At 45.5% G+C, this 22,165-nt stretch overlaps 1 protein-coding gene across 1 annotated transcript in view; it reads left to right on the forward strand.

Annotated features, from left to right (window-relative positions):
• LOC137371058 (dynein heavy chain domain-containing protein 1) overlaps positions 1 to 11,848 on the forward strand; it is a 373,825-nt gene extending 361,977 nt beyond the window's left edge. Inside the window, exons 45-47 of the mRNA XM_068032957.1 lie at positions 4,335 to 4,478; positions 9,717 to 10,417; positions 11,453 to 11,848. Coding sequence (XP_067889058.1) covers positions 4,335 to 4,478; positions 9,717 to 10,417; positions 11,453 to 11,797 — 1,190 coding nt within the window. The 3' untranslated portion in view covers positions 11,798 to 11,848. The remainder of the gene's footprint in view (positions 1 to 4,334; positions 4,479 to 9,716; positions 10,418 to 11,452) is intronic.
• The last annotated feature ends 10,317 nt before the right edge of the window (positions 11,849 to 22,165 follow it).

The raw sequence follows: 22,165 nt of genomic DNA on the forward strand, positions 1-22,165 counted from the left end.
ATGATTTGGACTTAAATGTGGGAGGCATGATTGGGAAATTGCAGATGACACAAAAATTGGCCGTGTAGTTGATAGTGAAGATAGACTCCAGAATGATATCAATGGTTTGGTTGAGGTGGAGGAAAAGTGGCAAATGGATTTCAATCTGGAGAAGTGTGAGGTAATGCACTTGGGGACGGCAAACAGAGCAAGGGAATACACAATAAACGGGTGGATATTGAGAGGGGTAGAAGAAGTGAGAGATCTTGAAGTGCATATCCACAGGTCCCTGAATGTGACAGGACAGGTAGATAGAGTGGTGAAGAAGGCATATGGAATGCTTTCCTTTATTGGCCGAGGTATAGAATACAAAAGCTGGGTTGGAATGCTGGAACTGTATAAAATGCTGGTTAGGCCAAAGCTGGAGTATTACGTACAGTTCTGGTCACCACATTACAGGCAGGACATAATTGCTCTGGAGAGAGTACAGAGGAGATTTACAAGAATGTTGCCAGGGCTCGAAAGTTGCGACTATGAGGAAAGATTGCATCAGCTAGGGTTGTTTCCCTTAGAACAGAGGAGGCTGAGGGGTGACTGAATTGAGGTGTACAAAATTATGAGCGGCCTAGTTAGAGTAGACAGGAAGGACCTGTTTCCCCTAGCGGAGAGAACAATTACCAGGGGGCACAGATTTAAGGTGATTGGTGGAAGGATTAGAGGGGACATGAGGAAAAACATTTTCACCCAGAGGGTGCTGGGTGTCTGGAATTCACTGCTAGGATCAATGGTGGAGGCAGAAACCCTCAACTCATTTAAAAGGTACCTGGACATGCACCTGAAGTGCTGTAACCTGTAAGCTTATGGACCAGGTGCTGGAAGGTGGGATTAGATTGGGTAGCTAGTTTTTTCAGCCGCACAGACATGATGGGCTGAATGGCCTCCTTCTGTGCTGTAACTGTTCTATGGTTCTAGTGAACCAGATGGATTTTTACAACAATCTGGTTTCATGGCATCATTACTGAGAATATCTTTCAATTCCAGATTTTTCTTTTATTAATTATTTGAATTTAAATTCCACCAGCTGCTGTGGTGGTATTTGAACCCATGCCCCCAGGGAATTATTCTGGGCCTCTGGATTAACTGTTCAGTGACTTGACCACAAATCCACTGTCTCCTCAAAGCCTGTCCACTTTCTAAAAGGCACAAGTCAGGAGTGTGATGGTGTACTCTCCACTTGCCTGGATGACCCCAATTTTGTTAACCAGCCTTTTCATGTGGTACTTTGTCAAATGCTTTCTTAAAATCCATGTAAACAATATCCACCACATTTCCTTCATCAACCTTCTCTGTCACTTCATCAAAAAATGCAATTAGATTTGTCAAATATGATCTGCCTGTACAAATCCGTGCTGGCTCTCCTTAATTAACTCAAACATTTCTACGTGCCTGTTGATTGTTTCCCTAATTATTGCTTCTAAACATTACCCACCACTGATGTTAAACAGACCTGTCTGTATTGCTAGGAATGTCCTTATACCCTTTCCTGAATATGGGTTTCGCATTTGTCACTCTCCAATCCTTTGGTACCTGCCCCATATCTAGTGAAAATTGGAAGATTATGGCAAGCCATTCAACTATCTCCACCCTCACCTTCCTTTTGCAACCAGGATGCAAGCCGCCTGGATCAGGCTACTTATCCACTCTAAGCATAGCCAGCCTTTCCAGTACCTCCTGCCTCTCAATTTTCACTCCATCCATTACCTCTACCGTCTCTGCCTCTGCCAATATTTTGTCAGTATCATCCTCCTCAGTAAGCATCAATACAAAGTACTCATTAAGTATTCTAGCCTTGTCCTGCACCTCTAAGCATACATCTCCCTCTTCGTCCCTTTGTGATTCAAGGTGTTGTCGACAGTGCTATCAAGTGCCATTTGCTCAGCAATAACCTGCTCAGTGATGCTTAGTTTGGGTTCCGCCAGGGCCACTCGGCTTCTGACCTCATTACAGCCTTGGTCCAAATATTGACAGAAGAGCTGAATTCAAGAGGTGAGGTGAAAGTGACTGCCCTTGACATCAAGTCAGCATTTGACCAAGTATGGCATCAAGAAGCCAGCGCAAAACTGAGATCATTGGGGATCAGGGGGAAAACTCTCCGCTGGTTGGAGTCATACCAAAGGTTGTGGTTGTTGTAGGACAATCATCTCAGTCCCAGGACATCACTGCAGGAGTTCCTCAGGGTAGTGTCCTAGGCCCAACCATCTTCAGCTGCTTCATCAATGACCTTCCTTCAATCATAAGGTCAGAAGTGGGGATGTTCGCTGATGATTGCACAATGTTCAGCACCATTCGCAACTCCTCAGATACTGAAGCAGTCTGTGTAGAAATGCAGCAAGACCTGGACAATATCCAGGCTTGGGCTGATAAGTGGCAAGTAACATTCATGCCAGACAAGTGCCAGGCAATGACCATCTCCAACAAGAGAGAATCTCACCATCTCCCCTTGATATTCAATGACATTACCATCACTGAATCCCCCACTATCAACATCCTGGGGTTACCATTGACCAGAAACTGAATTGGACCAGCCACTGTGGCAACAAGAGCAGGTCAGAGGCTGGGAATTCTGTGGCAAGTAACCTACTTCCTGACTTCCCAAAGCCTCTCCACCATCTAAAAGGCACAAGTCAGAAGTGTGATGGAATACTGTCCACTTGCCTGAATGGGTGCAGCTCCAATAACACTCAAGAAGCTCGACACCATCCAGGACAAAGTAGCCCGCTTGATCAGCACCCTATTCACAAACATTCACTCCCTCCACCACTGACGCACAGTGGCAGCAGTGTGTACTAACTACAAGATGCACTGCAGCAACGTACCAAGGCTCCTTAGACAGCACCTTCCAAACCCGCGACCAGTACCACCTAGAAGGACAAGGACAGCAGATGCATGGGAACACCACCACCTGCAAGTTCTGCTCCCAAGCCACACACCATCCTGACTTGGAACCATATCGCCGTTCTCTCACTGTCGCTGGGTCAAAATCCTGGAACTCCCTTCCTAACAGCACTGTGGGTGTACCTACCCCAAATGGACTGCAGCGGTTCAAGAAGGCAGCTCACCACCACCTTCTCAAGGGCAATTAGGGATGGGCAATGAATTCCTGGAATTGCCAGCGATGCTCACATTCCATGAAAGAATAAAAATAGGTCCACCTTGTTAATTTGTTAATTGTGTGTCAATTGTTTAATTATATGCAGGTAGAGGGTGTTAATTGGGGTTTTACTTTCGCATTTATAAGCAGACACTCACTGAGACTGGTGAGGAGCTACGTGTTTGTAATCCATTTACTATGTACAATAAATATGAAACTGAATAAAGATAGGCTCCAACAGCACCCTTCTACAACAAGCTTTCTGGAATTTAACACACCTCAGCTCTTACTGCCCACTTACTATTTATATGCCAGTAGACGATTTTTGGGCTCCCTTTTATGTTAACTTCTATTCTATTCTCATACTCTCTCCTTGCCAGTCTTATTTTCCTCTTCACTTCCCCTCTCAACTGTTTGTTTCAATCTTTTGTTTCATTTTACCCTGGCTCGATCCCCTCTCATCCCATTGAAGTCACTTCTCTTCCAATTTTGACATTCTGCTTTAGATTGTTCCTTGCTCTTCTCCATTGCTAATCTAAAGTTTATGATACAATGACCACCTAAGTGTTCCCCTACATACACTTGGTCTACTTGGCCTACCTCATTCCCCAGCACTAGATGATATATATAAATGATTTGATCTTGGAATACTGAGTAGAATCTCAAAATTTGCGGATGACACCAAACCTGGAGGCGTGGGGTAATGCATTTTTGCAGAAGGAATAACTTTCAAAAGGGAATTGGATAAATATTTGAAAAGGAGAAATTTACAGAGCTATGGGGAAAGAGCAGCGGGGAGAGTGGGACTAACTGAATAGCTCTTTCAAAGAGACGGTACAGACACAATGGGTCGAATGGCCTTCTCCTATGCCATATCATTCTATGAAATAAAGAGACTTGCAATTCAAAAGTGCCTTTCATGACTTCACGACGTCCCAAAGTGCTTTAAAGTCAATGAAGTATTTGTGAAGTGTAGTCACTACTGTAATGTAGGAAATGTGGTAGCCAATTTGCAAAGCAAGATTCCACAAACAGCAACATTATGACGACCAGATCATTTGTTTTAGTGATGTTGGTTCAGGGATAATGATTGGCCCAGGTCACCAGGGAAAACTTCCCTGTTCTTCTTAGAAATAGTCTGCATTGTGTCACTCACTGAGCTGAGCTGAGATGTAATTCTATTATTCTTTCCCTTTCTTTCCAGGTGTGGCTGTGTATCGTAGTCACTTGTTAGATAGAGGAGATGAGGCAGCCCTGATCAGCATCATCAGCCACTGTCTGAGCAGCACCCAGTCCTTCACCACCAGAGGAATTCGTAGCCTCATTACATCACTCACCAGGACAACTGGTAAACTGTCCTCTAACCATTAGCCCCAGTTTCCATTTAATCCTCTTGGAATGTGGGAGACACTCCCACAGTCATTGTCCACCTCGGGAAGATAGAGGTGGGACGTTGTGAGATTATTGTTACAACTAGGTGGTTTTGTCAACGAGAGAACGTTCAGAGTTAACCATATAGTGTGGGATTGGAGCCACGGTCAGGTCCAGACCTGGTAAGGATTTCCTTCCCAGAAGAATAGTGAACCAGTTAGATTTTACAACAATCCAACAGCTTCATCAGAAGAGCAGGAGGCATTCTGCCCCTCGAGCCTGTACCACCATTCAGTGGGATCAAGGCTGATCTTTGCCCTAACTCCATTTATCCACCTTTGCCCCATATCCCTTAATACCTTTGGTTAACAAATATCTATCAATCTCAGATTTAAAATTTACCATTGACCCAGCATCAACTGGTGTTTGTGATAGAGAATTCCAAACTTCTACCACCCTTTGTGCATAGAAGTGTTGCCCAATTGCACTCCTGAAAGATCTGGCTCTAATTTTTAGACTCTGTCCCCTAGTCCTGGACTCCCCTACAAGCAGAAATGGTTTCTCTCTATCTACCCTATCCATTCCCGTTAAATATCTTGAAACCTTAAGTCAAATCTCCTCTTAATCTTCTAAATTCTGGGGAACAAAACCCTAGTTTGTGTAATTTCTCCTTGTAATTTAACCCTTTGAGTCTGGTATCATTCTGGTAAATCTACACTGCACTCCCCCAAGGCCAATATATCCTTTTTAAGGTGTGGGGCCCAGAACTGCTCACAGTGACTCCAGGTGTTTTTAAAAAATTCTTTCATGCATCAGTGGAAAGGTCAGCATTCGTTGCCCATCCCTAATTACCCTTGAGAACTGAGTGCAGTTAAGAGTCAACCACATTGCTGTGGGTCTGGAGTCACATGTAGGTCAGACCAGTTAATGATGGCAGATTTCCATCAGTAAAGGACATTAATGATAATTGATGATAGTTTCATGGCACCATCACTGAGACTAGCTTTCAATTCCAGATTTTTAGCAATTAATTGAATTTAAATTCCACCAGCTGCTGTAGTGGGATTTGAACCCATGTCCACGGGACATTAGCCTAGAACAGGTGTGGTCTATCCAGAGCTTTGTAAAGCTGATGCATGACTTCTACCCCCTTGTATTCTAGTCCTCCAGATAAAAAGGCCAGAATTCTATTAGCCTTTCTCATTATTTTCTGTACCTGTTCAGGACATTTTAATGATCTGTGTACTTGGACACACTCCCCTACCCCCACTCCAATTCTCTTTGGACCTCCACTGTTCGAGCTTTTCATCAATTAGAAAGTACCCTGTTCTATCCATTTTAGGGTCAAAGTGGATGACCTCACATTTTCACACAGTGAAATCCATTACCACTGTTGTACCCATTCACTTAATCTATCAATGTTTCTTTGTAATGTTACACTTCCATCTGCACTGCTTACAATACCCCCATCTTTGTCTCATCAGCAAGTTTGAATATCAGCTTTCTATCTCATCTAAGTCATTAATAAATATGGTGAATAGTTGAGGCCCCAACACAGATCCCTGTGGGACATCACAAGCCATATTCTGCCAATTAGAGTACCTGTCCATTAACCCGAATCTCTGTCTCCTGTCACTCAGCCAACTTCCTAACCAGGTCAATAATTTGTCCTCAATTTCATCAGCTTCAACTTTAGCCAACATTCTCTTATAAGGGGCTTTATCAAATGCCTTCTGGAAGTCCAAATAACATGCACAGACATTCCCCTGTCCATCACTCCAGTCACCTCTTCAAAAAAGTTCAATGAGGCTCATCAGGCATGACTTATCCTTTACAAATCCATGCTGGCTCTCACTGATCAGCTGAAAATTTTCAAGGTGTTCAGTCACCCTATCCTCAACTTATAGACTCTAATAATTTCCCGACAACTGATGTTATGCCAACTGGTCCCTAATTCCCTGGTTTCCCTCTCTCACCTTTCTTAAATGATAGAATGATGTGCAGTATTTCCATCTAAAGGTACGGTTCCTGATCGAGAGAACGATGGAAGATTATACTTAGGGCATCTGCAATGATGTTATCTCCTCTTCCTTTAAAACCCTGGAATGAAAACTATCTGGTCCTGTGGATTTATGACTATTTAGTGCCATTATTTTCATTCCTGTTATGTGTAAGCAAATTGACAACATAATTGGGAGCAGGAGTAGGCCATTCGGCCCCTCGAGCCTGCTCCATCATTTAATACAATCACGGCTGTTTGTTGACCTCAACTCCACTTTTCCATCCTCTCCCCCTATCCCTGATTCCCATATAGTCCAAAAATTGATCACAGCCTTGAACATACTCAATAACTGAGCATCTACAACCCTCTAGCGTAGAGAATTCAAAGATTCACAACCCTCTGAGTGAAGAAAAGGCCAGTTCCCTTCTCCTGAGACTATGACTCCTAGTTCTAGACTCCCCAGCCAGGGGGGAACAGCCTCTCAAATCTACTCTGTCAAATCCTCTCAGAATCTTAGAAAAGCAAAATTCTGTGGATGCTGGAAATCGAAAATAAAACTGAAAATGCTGGAAATACGCAACAGGTCTGGTCGCATCTGCGGAGAGAGAAACAGAGTTAATGTTTCAGGGCACTGAAAGGTCATTGACCTGAAAACGTCAACTCTCTCTCCACAGATGCTGCCAGACCTTCTGAACATTCAAGGTCTTGTAAGTTTCAATGAGATCACCTCTCATTCTTCTAAACTCCAGAGAGTATAGACCCAATTTACTCAGCCTCTCCTCACCAATTTGGATGAGTCCCTGTCCCTGTTTCAGTATTAATTTCCTTGGGATTTCTGACACGCTGATCTCTTCCTCGACTGTAAATACTGACGGAAAGTAACTATTGAACATGTCTGTCATTTCCTTACTTTTATTGACAAAACTATCAGTTTTCAAGGGGCCACGTTGTTCCTGACCACCTCTCTTTTCTAACATAACTAAAAGTTTTCTGTGTTGATTTTGGTGTCGCTGCAAGTTTCTGTTTCATATTCTCTTTCTGTATTTCTTGCTCTCTGTTTTATCATCCTTTGCTGTTCTTTATATCTTTCCCATTCGCTGGGATCTGTGCTATTTTTTGTGTTTGTGTTTGCTTTTTCTTTTAGTTTTATGTTGTCTCTTACCTTTAGTTGTTCATAGCTGTCTTTTTTGGCAGGTAGAGCTCTTGCCCCTTAGGGTATAAACTGTTTCTGTATCACATTAAATTATCTTTGAACATTGTGCCAGTGTCCCATGAAATGGAACCTCTCTTTCCAACACCACTCCTTCAGCCACGTGTTCACCTCTCTAATCGTCTTATCCCAATGCCAATTTGCACATGGCTCGGGTAATAATCCAGAGATTATAACTCGTGAGATTCTGCTGTTTAATTTAGCACCTCGTACTCTCCAAGCAGGACCTCCTGCCTACTCTTCCTTATGTTGTTGGTCCCAACATGGATCACAATGACTGGATCCTCCCCTTCCCTGATCCTTTCAGGCTGGTTTGAGATGTCCCTCAAACTGGTACCAGGTAAGTGATATGCCATTTGGGACTCTTGATCCTGCTTACAAAGGATGTTATCCTTCCCCCTAAATATTGAATCCCGTATGACTACCGCATTCTTCTTCCCTCCTCCTCCCTCCTTTGCACAGCCTCCTGCTCCAAGATGCCACGGTCCACATTCTGGCCATCCTTCTACAGACTTTACCCTTATTCACACAGGCAGCAAGTACACTTTACCTGTTGGATCGGGTCAGTTTCTGTGAATCCTCGTTCACTATCTCCCCTGGTTTCTCCTTACACTGTACACTATCAGTCACATCAACCCCATTCTGAACCTACACCTCTCTACAAGGTGTGACCAAAATCTGGAGCAAACTGCCCAGATACTGTTCCTCCTTCCTTATGTGTTGGAATGTCTCCAACTCACACTTCAGTTCAATAACTCTGAGCCGGAGAGATTTGAGATAGAGACATCTCCTGCAGATGTGTTCACTGCAGACAGTCTTGCTGCCCACAAACTCCCACATACTGCAGCCCAGACACACAACCTCCTCTGCTATATCTTAGTCTATATTTATAGATAAAATTTATTTATAATTTTTAAGGATATTTAGCTCTTTAGCTGACACCAAAACACAAATGCTGACCACTAAAAACACGATTCTATAAACTATACAAAAATTCCAACTGCTCTGTTAGCTTCAAGCTCACAACTGATCCCTTACAGCTATAGATTGCCTGCTCACTGCTTTGCAATTTGGTCATTGATCTGAAACGTTAATTCTGTTTCTGTCTCCACAGATGCTGCCAGACCTGCTGAGTATTTCCAGCATTTCTTGTTTTTATTTGCAATTTTTAAAGTTCAGTTGGACCGACTCACCCAGTACTTAACAAATTCTAAACTTTCCACTGTCCAAATGTACACAGTTAACATTTCAATCTGTGGTTACACCCTCTGCTGTAGCTGCATGGTGATTTTCTTGTGGAGACTTTATTGAATTCGACTTCACAACTTGTTCCAGTACGATTTGAACTCACAACCTCTGGGTTGTTCATCCAGGTCCCGAACCATTACACTGTCGGATCCATTTCTGCTTGGGGTCAGTGAACCAGAAAATGGCAGCATAGCAGAAACCTGGCACTCTCCCTGTTCTGCTGCTGTAGAATGAATAGAGCTGAGCACATGGTTTGCATTGTCTCTGATCGAAGCTCTCTGCACCCACAGCAATCTGGGTTGTGGGGTTGGGATGATCCATGTTTCTGGGTGCTCCGTCAATACCCCGTTCTGTGTCCCCAACACCATCTATCTTTTCATTTGCTGCTCCCCATGGCTTTGCCTCTTCATTCACTAATATCCTTAGACCAGATAACTCTTCGTCATCCAATCCCCATGTTACCCGACTACAACTAACCCTCTAGCCTCTGCACCCTCATTCTTTGAAGTTTTCTTCCTCATCCCCCCAATTCACTGACTCCCTCCCTGCTTTCAATGCCTCTATAATTCTTCACCTGTGCCTTCGCTCTCACCCAACCTTTATGCTCCCTTTTACCCCTCTTGCTTGGTGCCCCTGTTACTGGCTGCACCATAAATACTGTCAGATAGTGAGGCGTCCTGAGAATATGAGTAATTGTAAGAATACAGAGAAGGGAGTGAGAGATGACGTTCCCACTGTTTTCTGCACTGTTCCAGGGTCACCATTGATGAATCTTACACATCAAGAGATCGAGAAACGAATTGACCTCATGCCCAACTCAATTGTCTCTGTCACAGTTGGAATTTGCAATGGCTTCGAGAAGCAGCTGTTTGAGCGGAGCAGTGAATTCATGAGTGAGATTCTCTTGAAGACCCAAAAGCTGTTTATCCCTTGTCAACTGGACAGCAGCCGTGAAGAGTCATTAAAAGCCCTTGTGAGCGACTGTATTGGGCATCTCCAGGAGCTCCAGGACTCGATGACAACACAGCCGCGAGACCCGGGCACAGAGGCAGTGCAGGTCATTACGGAGCCACTGAGGGGCTTTCTTCTGCAGGAAAGCCATAACTTCAAACTCCTGATTGACCACCTGCTGTGTGACCTGAGCTACACACGGGATGTTCTGGAAGGAAACAGACTGCGCAATGCAGAGTCAGATGACATAATTGAATCGCTGGAGAACGGGTACCTTCCCCATGCGTGGCGGGTGCTCACTCAGGTTACTCCACCCCTGCCACAATGGGTGCAGATCCTGAAGATGAGGTGGCAGTTGCTGAACAATTATGTGGACAGTTTAGAGACTCCCATCTCCTATAACTTGGCAGCATTTCAGCGCCCGCGAATGCTCCTTGTCATTCTGCTACAGCAGAGAGCCCAGTGCGAGCATCTTGATCTGAACAGATACAGAATACAAGCTCAGGTACGAAACTGCAACATGAAGTTGTGGGGGGTGTGGGGGGGGGACGGGGTTTTTGGGCCTCATCATTCAGAAGCAAGGATCAGACCCTGTGCCACCCACAATCTCTGCCCCTGCCCTCTCCCCCTCTCCACCAATCCCTTTGCCAACAACTAAAGTCAAACTCATGGGGCAGTTATTTCCCAGTTTTGACCGGTCGTCTTTTTAAATTCTGGCACCACTCAGTCCTCTCCAGTCCCTCGGAACAATTCCACACCTTAGCGACCTGCCAACTATATGAGCGGGGGGGTCCCAGAGTGCCTGATTCTGTTAACCCCCTGGGGTTATTGTAGCAGGGTCAGCTTGCAGCACTATGTGTTTCCAGATACTTTATTTGATCCATATTTCCATTCGCTTTCCACTTTAGCATTAATCTTACAATCCCCTTCCATTTTTACACATTTTTGCATCCAATCCAGTGAGTCTCTCTGCTCCTTTCACTAATCTTCCTCCATTAGAAGGTGATTGGCAAAAGAACCAGAGGGGGAGATGAGGAGAAATGTGTTTCCACAGCGAGTTGTTATGATCTGGAACGCGCTGCCTGAAAAAGCGTGGAAGCAGATTCAATAATAACTTTCGAAAAGGAATCGGATAAATACTTGAAAAGGAAAAATTTGCAGGACTATGGGGAAAAAGCAGGGGGAGTGGGGACTAACTGGATAGCTCTTTCAAAGAGCCAGCAAAGGCACGATGGGCCGAATGGCCTCCTTCAGTTCTGTAAAATTCTATGTGTCAACTCGCATTTCTCCCCATCAAATTCATCTGCCCTCCCTCCGTTCAGTTTGCTAACCTGCCTGTGTCCTCCGCAAGTTCCTTACAGTCCATTGCCCACTGGTGAGTATCTCGCATTGTTTGCACCCTGTTCCCGACTAGAATCCAGTCATTTACACAGTGAGAAGGACTGGGGTCTTTTTGCTAACGGTTGACTGTAACTCTGAATGGAGCTATTCCATTCCCTGTGTGCTGATGATTTGGAGAAATCTGTTTAATATATTTCAGGTGCTGAGCAGCTCTCTCCCTCCCACCAGTCCTCCGGTGAGTGGCATCTACATAACCGGCCTTCAGTTGCACAACGCACTCTGGGACACGAGACACGGGCTCCTGCAGAACACGCTGTCCATCAAACCCTGCAGCATACCAGCCGTGTGGCTCAAGGCAGAGGATGGTGAGGCAGCAAGTGTCCACCTGCTTTACCCGCAGTACGAGTGTCCCGTCTACCAGGGTGCAGAGAATGTGGACGTGGACTTGAAAGACAGCAACATTATCACTCACCTTCCGCTCGAGTCAAAGATTGATCCCTCGGTGTGCGCACAGAGACGGGTTCACATGGTGAGCGTTCTCTGAAGCACAGAAGCTGGCGTTCAGCATCAACACACTGGCTGCCCAAAATTACAACTGAACCAAACAATAAATATATTTGAATTGCTGTAAAGTCAAAAAAGCAGAAGTGCTTTTCATACTGTACTTTATAATAGTGACAGGCAGCAGTGCACTCCTAACAGTATTCAAAGGTATGGCTAAAATTGGACCTCCAACCTTATCAACATCTTTTCTGCCAGAGCTGGGGGTTGGGATGGGCAACCGAGGCAGGCTGATCGCGGCTACTGTGGATTGAGGAAGCAAATTCAGCTCCTTCTCGCTCTGACAGGCCAGGGGATCTTAATGTCCACCTGAACAGGAAGATGAATTTAACATCTAATCCAAAATACGGCACTTCCAACAGTGCGGCACTCCCTCTGTACTGACTTTCCGACAGTGCGGCGCTCCCTCAGCACTGACCCTCCGACAGTGCGGCGCTCCCTCAGTACTGACCCTCCGACAGTGCGGCGCTCCCTCAGCGCTGACCCTCCGACAGTGCGGCGCTCCCTCAGCACTGACCCTCCGACATTGCGGCGTTCCCTCAGCGCTGACCCTCCGACATTGCGGCGCTCCCTCAGCACTGACCCTCCGACAGTGCGGCGTTTCCTCAGTACTGACCCTCCGACAGTGCGGCGCTCCCTCAGCGCTGACCCTCCGACAGTGCGGCGTTCCCTCAGTACTGACCCTCCGACAGTGCGGCGCTCCCTCAGCGCTGACCCTCCGACAGTGCGGCGTTCCCTCAGCGCTGACCCTCCGACAGTGCGGCGCTCCCTCAGCACTGACCCTCCGACAGTGCGGCGTTCCCTCAGTACTGACCCTCCGACAGTGCGGCGCTCCCTCAGCGCTGACCCTCCTACAGTGCGGTGTTCCCTCAGCGCTGACCCTCCGACAGTGCGGCGCTCCCTCAGCACTGACCCTCCGACAGTGCGGCGTTCCCTCAGCACTGACCCTCCGACAGTGCGGCGTTCCCTCAGCGCTGACCCTCCGACAGTGCGGCGCTCCCTCAGCGCTGACCCTCCTACAGTGCGGCGCTCCCTCCGCACTGACCCTCCGACAGTGCGGCACTCCCTCAGCACTGACCCTCCGACAGTGCGGCGTTCCCTCAGCACTGACCCTCCGACAGTGCGGCGCTCCCTCAGCACTGACCCTCCGACAGTGCGGCGCTCCCTCAGCACTGACCCTCCGACAGTGCGGCGCTCCCTCCGCACTGACCCTCCGACAGTGCGGCGCTCCCTCAGCACTGACCCTCCGACAGTGCGGCGCTCCCTCAGCACTGACCCTCCGACAGTGCGGCGCTCCCTCAGCACTGACCCTCCGACAGTGCGGCGCTCCCTCAGCACTGACCCTCCGACAGTGCGGCGCTCCCTCAGCACTGACCCTCCGACAGTGCGGCGCTCCCTCAGCACTGACCCTCCGACAGTGCGGCGCTCCCTCAGCACTGACCCTCTGACTGTGTGGCGCTCCCTCAGCATTGACCCTCCGAGAGTGCGGAGCTCCCTCAGTACTGCACTGGACTGTCAGGTTAGATCCTGTGGTCAAATGGAAATGGAGTGGCATTCAAACCCACAACATTTTGATTCATAGAGAGATACAGCACTGAAACAGGCCCTTCGGCCCTCGATGTTGCGCCGACCTGTGAAACCATCTGACCTACACTATTCCATTTTCATCCATATGTCTATCCAATGACCACTTAAATGCCCTTAAAGTTGGCGAGGCTACTACTGTTGCAGGCAGGGCGTTCCACACCCCGACGACTCTCAGAGTAAAGAAACTACCTCTGACATCTGTCCTATATCTATCACCCCTCAACTTAAAGCTATGTCCCCTCGTGTTTGCCATCACCATCCGAGGAAAAAGACTCTCACTATCCACCCTATCTAACCCTCTGATTATCTTATATGTCTCTATTAAGTCACCTCTCCTCCTCCTTCTCTCCAACGAAAACAACCTCAAGTCCCTCAGCCTTTCCTCGTAAGACCTTCCCTCCATACCAGGCAACATCCTAGTAAATCTCCTCTGCACCCTTTCCATCGCTTTCAGATCCTTCCTATAATGCGGTGACCGGAACTGCACGCAATGCTCCAGGTGCGGTCTCACCAGAGTTTTGTACAGCTGCAGCATGACCTCGTGGCTCCGAAACTCGATCCCCCTACTAATAAAAACTAACACACCATATGCCTTCTTAACAGCCTGAACTTGCAGAACTTGCAAAGTCCGCACAGGCAGTACCCAGAATCGAACCCGGGTCGCTGGAGCTGTGAGGTTGCGGTGCTAACCACTGCACCACTGTGCTGCAGTGTTTTTTCATGCCCCCTCATCGCTCCTAATTACTTTTTTAAGTACCCCCCTACACTTTCTATACTCCTCTAGTGCCTCCGCTGTTTTCAGCACTCTGATTCTGCAATTGGCCTCCTTTTTTTTCCTGATCCAATCCTCTATATCCCTTGACATCCAGGGTTCCCTGGACTTGTTGGTCCTACCCTTTGCCTTAACGGGTACATGTTGGCTCTGAACTCTCACTATTTCCTCTTTGAATGACTCCCACTGGTCTGATGTAGACTTTCCTACAAGTAGCTGCTCTCAGTCCACTTTGGCCAGATCCTGTTTTATCATATTGAAATCAGCCTTCCCCCAATTCAGTACCTTTATTTCTGGTCCATCTTTGTCCTTTTCCGTAACTACCTTAAATCTTACAGAGTTATTATGGTCACTATCCCTGAAATGTTCCCCCACTGACACTTCTACCACTTGTCCAGCTTCATTCCCTAAGATTAGGTCCAGTACCGCCCCTTATCTTGTCGGGCTTTCTATGTACTGGCTCAAAAAGCTCTCCTGTATGCATTTTAAGAATTCTGCCCCCTTTTAAGCCCTTTACACTAAGACTATCCCAGTTAATATTGGGGAAATTGAAATCCCCTACTATTATTACCATATTATTTTTACACCTCTCTGAGATTTGCCTACATACCTGCTCCTCTATCTCTCTCTGACTGTTTGGAGGCCTGTAGTACACTCCCAGCCAAGTGATTGCCCCCTTTTTGTTTTTAAGTTCTACCCAGAGGGCCTTATTTGAGGAACATTCTAAGATGTCATCCCTCCATGACTCCTTGATCAACAGTGCAATGCCACCTCCTCTTTTACACCCTCCTCTGTCATGCCTGAAGATTCTATACCCTGGAATATTGAGCTGCCAGTCCTGCCCCTCCTTCAACCATGTCTCTGTGATAGCAATAATATCATAATGCCATGTGCTAATCAATGCCCTCAATTCATCTGTCTTACTAGTAAGACTCCTTGCATTAAAGTAAATGCAATCCAGCCTTACATTTTTCACTTGTGCCTTAACAGGTCTATATTTGCTCTGCCTTTCAAACTGACTCAGTTTCTCTTCTATATTTGACTGTGCATCAGCCGCTAGTGTAACTCAAAGCTGTATCCCATCCATGAGGTCTGCCTGTCCAGGACTTTCTTTGGAAAGTTAGAAAACCCAGGGAATGAATTAAATGGATTTTCGCTCGCTGAGGCTCAGCGAGCCGACCCAGCATTGAGAGAGTTAGCACAGGCTGCCCAGTCTGAAAGTGAAGCAGAGGGAGTCCCTGATTGCTACTATTTAAAGAATGAGTTACTGATGAGGAAATGGAGTTCTCCTCACAGATCTGAGGGCAAGGAGTGGACGGTAGTTCACCGGTTAGTGGTGCCACAGAGTTACCGGGGAGAAATATTAAGAAGGGCCCACAAAACTTCAGTGACTGTACATGCCAGTATATGGAAAACCAAAGCCTGCGTAAGGCAGCAATTTGACTGGCCAGAACTCCACAAAGATGTGATGGAGTACTGCAGGAGTTGTCACATGTGCCAGGTTGAGGGGAAACCACAACCTACAGTGAAACCTGCACCCCGAAGTCCTGTACCAGTGTTAGGAGGACCCTCCAGAAGAGGGCTGGTGAACTGTAAGGGACCCCCGTTGAGAACAAAACAGGACGGGCAAGCACAAGGGGCTGGCAAAAGTTTAGAAAGGGAAAAAGTGACCCAGAGGGCAGGTTAAAGAAAGTCTGGGAAGAATCCCGGATGAAAATACCTACTGTCTGATCAACCAACCCTGAAAAATGTGAAAAGTTGGACCCCACATCCTTCTATGTAAATGCAGACTCCAGAAACACCCCACCAGAATTGCTAACAGCATTTACAGGAGCCTGCAGAGACAAAGAGAGACCTCTAGGCAGCAGAGAAACTGTGAGGGTGATGCCTCACCTAGTCGAAGGGTCACTGGAAAATGTAGTTAAGTCTCCACAAATACCTGCAGGTAGGAGTGTCCCAGTGAACAAAGTAGACAGTAACAAAGACTCCTTTCCCACAGTGAGAGGAAAAGGAACCCACTCATCCCTTAAAGCCAAAAGTTTTTGATTGAATCAGGGAGTTCAGGATAGACCTGCTCCCCAATTAACTCTCCTGGAGAAAAAAAAAAGGAAATTAAAGCAGCCCTGCCGCCACCCCCAGAACAGACCATTTTTAATGAGCTTCAAGAGTAGTGAATGCATGAAAATGAATGAGAGAAATGTATGGTGTTCTTTCTGTATCTTATATTTCTCTCAACCTCTGTAATGAAATGTCATTTTCTTCAAATCATATTTCATTCCCCTGGGTATGGAGATGTCAGGCAAATCCCCACCTGCCAAGACTGAGGCACACATTATTTCACCACATGAACATTAAAACTTTAAAAATTGCAAGCTCTGATTGGAAAGACATTTCCATGGTAACAGATAATGTTGAAACAATGGAGACTTTGCAGTGGCTCTCCAATACACAGAAGTGGTCAGACTAGTTTTAGTCACATGGCTAGCTGGCTGGGGCAGAGAAATTTGAGCCTCCAACAAGGGATGTGAAGAGACTGTTCCATATAAGGAACTAGTCACATGACTAACCTGCTGAGCACCCTGGGAGCTTTTTGAATTTGAACCCCCAGACAAAGGAATTGCCAGGCAGAACGCCATGTATTCTCCTGGAATTAAGAACATCTCCTGCCTGCCTGCTGCCTATCTCTCAGGGAACTGAAACCATGTGAAACTCAAGGAGAAAAAGGTTTACCATGTGAACAAATTTTTAAGACAGTTACTGGACCCCAACGAAACGCAAGAATATAACTACAATCAAGGAATACAGTGAGCTCGAGAAACAGTAACAAGATATTGCCTCCCACTGTCCTACTTATCTCTGCTACTCTTTTCTGTCCCTATCTTGCATGTTTATATCGCATGTGCATGCTAGCATGAATGCCTTGTATATCCACTAGCATGAACCGTATTAGAATTAAGTTAAGGTTTTAATAAATTTCATCTTTCTGCTTTAAACCAAAGAAAGCCTGTTTATGCTCAATTATTTGCCTGATAAATGGAAACTGTGAACACGGATTCACAAAAAGGGGAGCTCAAAACACAGTGTATTTAAAATTAAACCCTGTTACAATAAGACCAGGTGAAGACAGCAAGAGACTCCTGGACACATTGCTCACCTGATGGTAACAGCTCCTGCTATAAAATCCAGCATTTCATTCTGAAGAAGGGTCGCTGACCTGAAACGTTAACTCTGCTTCTCTTTCCACAGATGCCACCAGACCTGCTGAGTGGTTCCAACATTTCTTGTTTTTATTCCAGCATTTCATTAGTTTTTTTTGAAAAAGCCATAAATAGTTGAGGTGCTGCTTTTAATGTTGTGAACCTGACCACTGTTTTCTCACTTCAGCTGTTATTTTACTTGAGATCAAATGTATCAAGATGAGATCAAGCTTAATCGAGCATTGTCATGGCTGACGGTGAGTATCTCACCATACTGTAGATACTGGAGAGGCTGGGAACAATCAGTTAGCACAGAATATCCAGCCTTCTGGCCTGTTCTGTCGCCACAGCGTTGGTATGACTGGTCCAGTTCAGCTTCTGTAGTCATGACATTCTGGGTGCCCGAGTACATTTTCAATCTTTGTTGCTCACCTTTCTTTCCCCTCTCCATCTCACAACCAGTCTCCTAAAGGTGCTGCTTTATTGCTGGTATGCACTCTGACAGGTGCAAACTGATGCCAGGTACCTGAGCCAAGGAGCCCATTTCCATGCATTAGCTTGAACAGAGAGTGTGGAGGCTGTGCTCGACTGTGCAAGGTTTCAGCTACTACTTTTCAGTGTTGACAAACCCAGTCCAGTGATCAGACCTCTGCTCTACGGCTCTGCTGCTCACTCTACCTCAGCAGGAACAGGAGAGGATCCATTAGTACTTCTTCCACAGACCCCCCTCCTTCCACTTCAAGTTCGCAACTTAAAAGCAGAGGTCTCCACAGTCAGCACAGACTCATGTCTCAATCTAGTATTCATAGAAACTTACAACACACAAGGCCACCAGTTGGCCCATCGTGTCTGTGCTGGCTCTTTAAAAGAGCAGTTGTTCTTAGTCCCTTCTCCTGCATCTTGTCCATAACCCTGTAAGATCCTCATCAAGTACCTGTCCAACTCCCTTTTAAAAATATTTCTAGAATCAGCTTCCATCACCTTTTCAGCTACAACCTTCCATATCCCAACAATTTAGAGAATTTTTTTTTATCTCCTCTAGAACGTTTGCCAATAATTTTAAGTCTATGACCTCCTGTTATTGACCCAATAGAGAATTGGGTCTTTTCTCTATCTATCACAATCCCAGAGGGAATCAATTTAGCTGAACACTGCATGTTTGCAGGCTTTTAAAACCTAAGTTTAGGGTCATCAAACCACCACTCCTGATTTACCAAGTCCTCTCTCCCATGAATGTCCCATGGGCCCCAGCCCTTCTCAACAACAGAAACTTTATGTAGAACCAATCCATAGCTCAGATCTAGGCTCTCAGACTTGACCAAGACCCTGGTCAGTACTGCAAAGATAGTCTCAATAGGAGTAACTTCCGTGGCACACAAACATCTGGAACCTCAGTGCCATCTAGCTAAACATTTTAAGAGTTGTTGTGAGGTTGTAACTAGTAAGATGGATAAGGGGGAAATAGTGGGTGCAGTGTATTTGGATTTTCAAAAAGTATTTAATAAGACACAAAATTAGGGCTCATGGAATTGGGGGAAATATATTTGCATGAATTGAGGATTATTTAATGGAAAGAAAACAGAAGGAATAAATGGCATTTTTGGGTTGACAGGCTGTAACTAGCAGGGTACTGCAAGAATCAGTACTTGGGCCTCAGCTATATTTATGACTGAGATGAGGGAATGGAATGTAACATATCCACGTTTACCGACAATACAAAGTTAGGTGGGAAAGTAAACTCGAGAACACAAAAGCTGCAGATATGGACAGGTTAAGTGAATGGGCAAGAACGAGGCAATGCAATATAATGTGAAAAAATGTGAAGTTATTCACTTTAGTAGGAAAAATAGAAAGCAGAATATTTGTTCAAATGGTGAGAGACAAGAACACAAGAAATAGGAGCAGGAGTGGACCATCCGGCCTGTCGAGCCTGCTCCACCATTCAACATGATCATGGCTGATCTTAGGCTTCAACTCCACTTTTCTGCCCACTCGCCATATCCCTTGATTCCCTGGGACACCAAAAATCTGGCTATCATAGACAATCATGGAAGGAGGCCTTTCAGCCCATCATGTATGTGCCAGCCAGTTAAACACAGTCTCCAATTCAGCTCAAACATCAAGATTGAGCCAATGATTGTACTGCTCCCCAGAAAAGAGCCATGACCCTACTTTGATCCTTGACAAAAAACCCCAAATGGCGTAAACCCCCTCTCCAGGTATGACTGGCCTTTTTGCTATTTCGATCCCTTCTCCACAATCTAGTATTCAACAATGGAGCATCTACAACCCACTGGGGTAGAGAATTCCAAAGAAGTAATTTCTCCTCATCTCAGTCTTAAATGATTGGGCCTTTATCCTGAGACTGTACCCCAATTTTTAGATTCTCTGACCAGCAGAAACAATCTCTCACTATCTACCCTATCCAGCCCTTTCAGTATCTTGTATGTTTCAATGAGCTCACCTCTCATTCTTCTAAACTCCAGAGAGTATAGGCCCAATTCAATCAGCCTCTCCATAGAACCATAGAAAAATTAGTGGAGGAGGCCATTCAGCCCATCATGTCTGTGCCGGCCAAAAAAACTAGCCACCCAATCTAATCCCACCTTCCAGCACCTGGTCTGTAGCCTTGCAGGTTATAGCACTTCAGGTGCATGTCCAGGTATGAGTTGAGTGTTTCAGCCTCCACCACTGATCCAGGCAGTGAATTAAAGACATCCACCACCCTCTGGGTGAAAAAGGTTTTCCTCACGTCCCCTCTAATCCTTCTACCAATCACCTTAAATCTCATCATAAGACAACCTGCTCATCCCAGGGACCAATCTAGTGAACCTTCACTGCACCGCCTCCAGTGCGAGTAGATCCTTTCTTAAATACAGAGACCAAAACTGCACACAGTACTCCAGATGTAGTCTCATGAAAACAATGCACAATTGCAGCAAGACTTCTTTATCCCTGTACTCCAATCCCCTTGAATAAAGGCCTACATGCCATTTGCTTTCCTAATTGCTTGCTGTACCCGAATGCTATTTGCATTCCTTGTACAAGCACATACAAGTCTCTCCGAACGGCAACACTCAAGTTTCATACCTTTAAAAAAAATTCTGCTTTTCTATTCTTACGCTCCGTGAATAACATCACACTTCCCTACATTATACTCCATCTGCCATCTTACTGCCCACTCCTTAACCTGTCTACATCTCTTTGCAGCCTATGTCCTCTCCACATCTTACCTTTCCACCTCCTTTGTATCATCAGCAAACTTAGATACATTACTCTGTCTACTCATCTAAGTCATTAATATAGATTGTAAATAGCTGCAGCCCCAGCATTGATCCTTGCAGCACTCCACTACTTACTGCCTGCCAACTTGAAAATGCCCCGATTATGCCCACACTGCTTCCTGTTAACCAATTCTCTATCCACACTAATATATTACCCCAAACTCCATGAGCCCTCATCTTGCCTATTAACCTTTTGTGTGGCACCTTATCGAATGTCTTTTGCAAATCCAGCTACACTACATCTACTGGTTCCCCTTTATCTCCCATACTAGTTACATCCTCAAAAAACTATAACAAATTTGTTAAACAGGATTTCCCTTCAGTAAAACAGTGTTGACTTGTTCTGATCATACTGTGCTTTTCTAAGTGCATTGTTAAGATTTCCTTAATAGTTTCCAGCATTTTCCCAACAACTGATATTAGGCAAATTGGCCTACAGTTCAGTTTTCTCTCTGCCTCTTCTCTTGAAAAGCGGTGTAACATTTGCCAACTTCCAATCTGATGGGACCATTCCCAAATCTAAGGAATTTGGGAAAAACATAGCTAGCACATCCACTACCTTTTAGAACCCTGGTGTGTAGCATGTTAGATTTTAGTTGCTTAAGATTTGCCATTACTTTTTCTCTGCTATGAATTTCCTCACTTTTTAGCCCCTAAGTTACTGTCCAATTCTGGTATGGAACTTGTGTCTTCTACTGTGAAGACACACACAAAATATTTATTTAATGCCTCTGCCTTTCCTCATTTCCCATGATAATTTCTCCTGTATTTGTTTCTACGGGACCAATCTTTACTTTAGCTACTCTCTTCCTTTTAATAGTCAAAGAGTTGTACGGCATAGAAAGAGGACCTTCGGCCCACCGCGTCCATGCCGACAATAATGCCTATCTATTTTAATCCCACCTGCCTGCAATAATTCCATATCCCTCTATGCCTTGCTCATTCAAGTACCTGTCCAGATGCCTCTTAAATGTTGCTACTGTTCCTGCCTCCATCACCTCCTCAGGCAGCTCATTCCAGGTACCCACTATCCTTTGTGTGAAAAATTTACCCCTTTGATCCCCTTTAAACCTCCTCCCTCTCACCTTAAATCTATGCCCTCTAGTTTTACTCACCCCTACCATGGAAAACAAACTCTGGCTATCTACCCTATCTATGCCTCTCATAATTTTATATACCTCTATCCTGTCCCCTCTCAGCCTCCTTCGCTCCATGGAAAACAGACCCAGCCTATCTAATCTCTCTTTAAAACTCAAGCCCTGCAAACCAGGCAACATCCTTGTGAATCTGTTCTGCACCCTCTCTAGCTTAATCACATCTTTCCTGTAGTGCGGCGACCAAAACTGGACACAGTACTCCAAATGCAGCCTAACCAACGTTATGTACAACTGTAACATGACGTCCCAACTCTTGTACTCAATGCCTCAACCAATGAAGGCAAGCATGCCATACGCCTTCTTCACCACCCTGTCTGTGTTGCCACTTTCAGGGAACTATGTACCCAAAGGTCT

This window comes from Heterodontus francisci, chromosome 6 (genome assembly GCF_036365525.1).
Source record: "Heterodontus francisci isolate sHetFra1 chromosome 6, sHetFra1.hap1, whole genome shotgun sequence".
Taxonomy (NCBI): Eukaryota; Metazoa; Chordata; class Chondrichthyes; order Heterodontiformes; family Heterodontidae; genus Heterodontus; species Heterodontus francisci.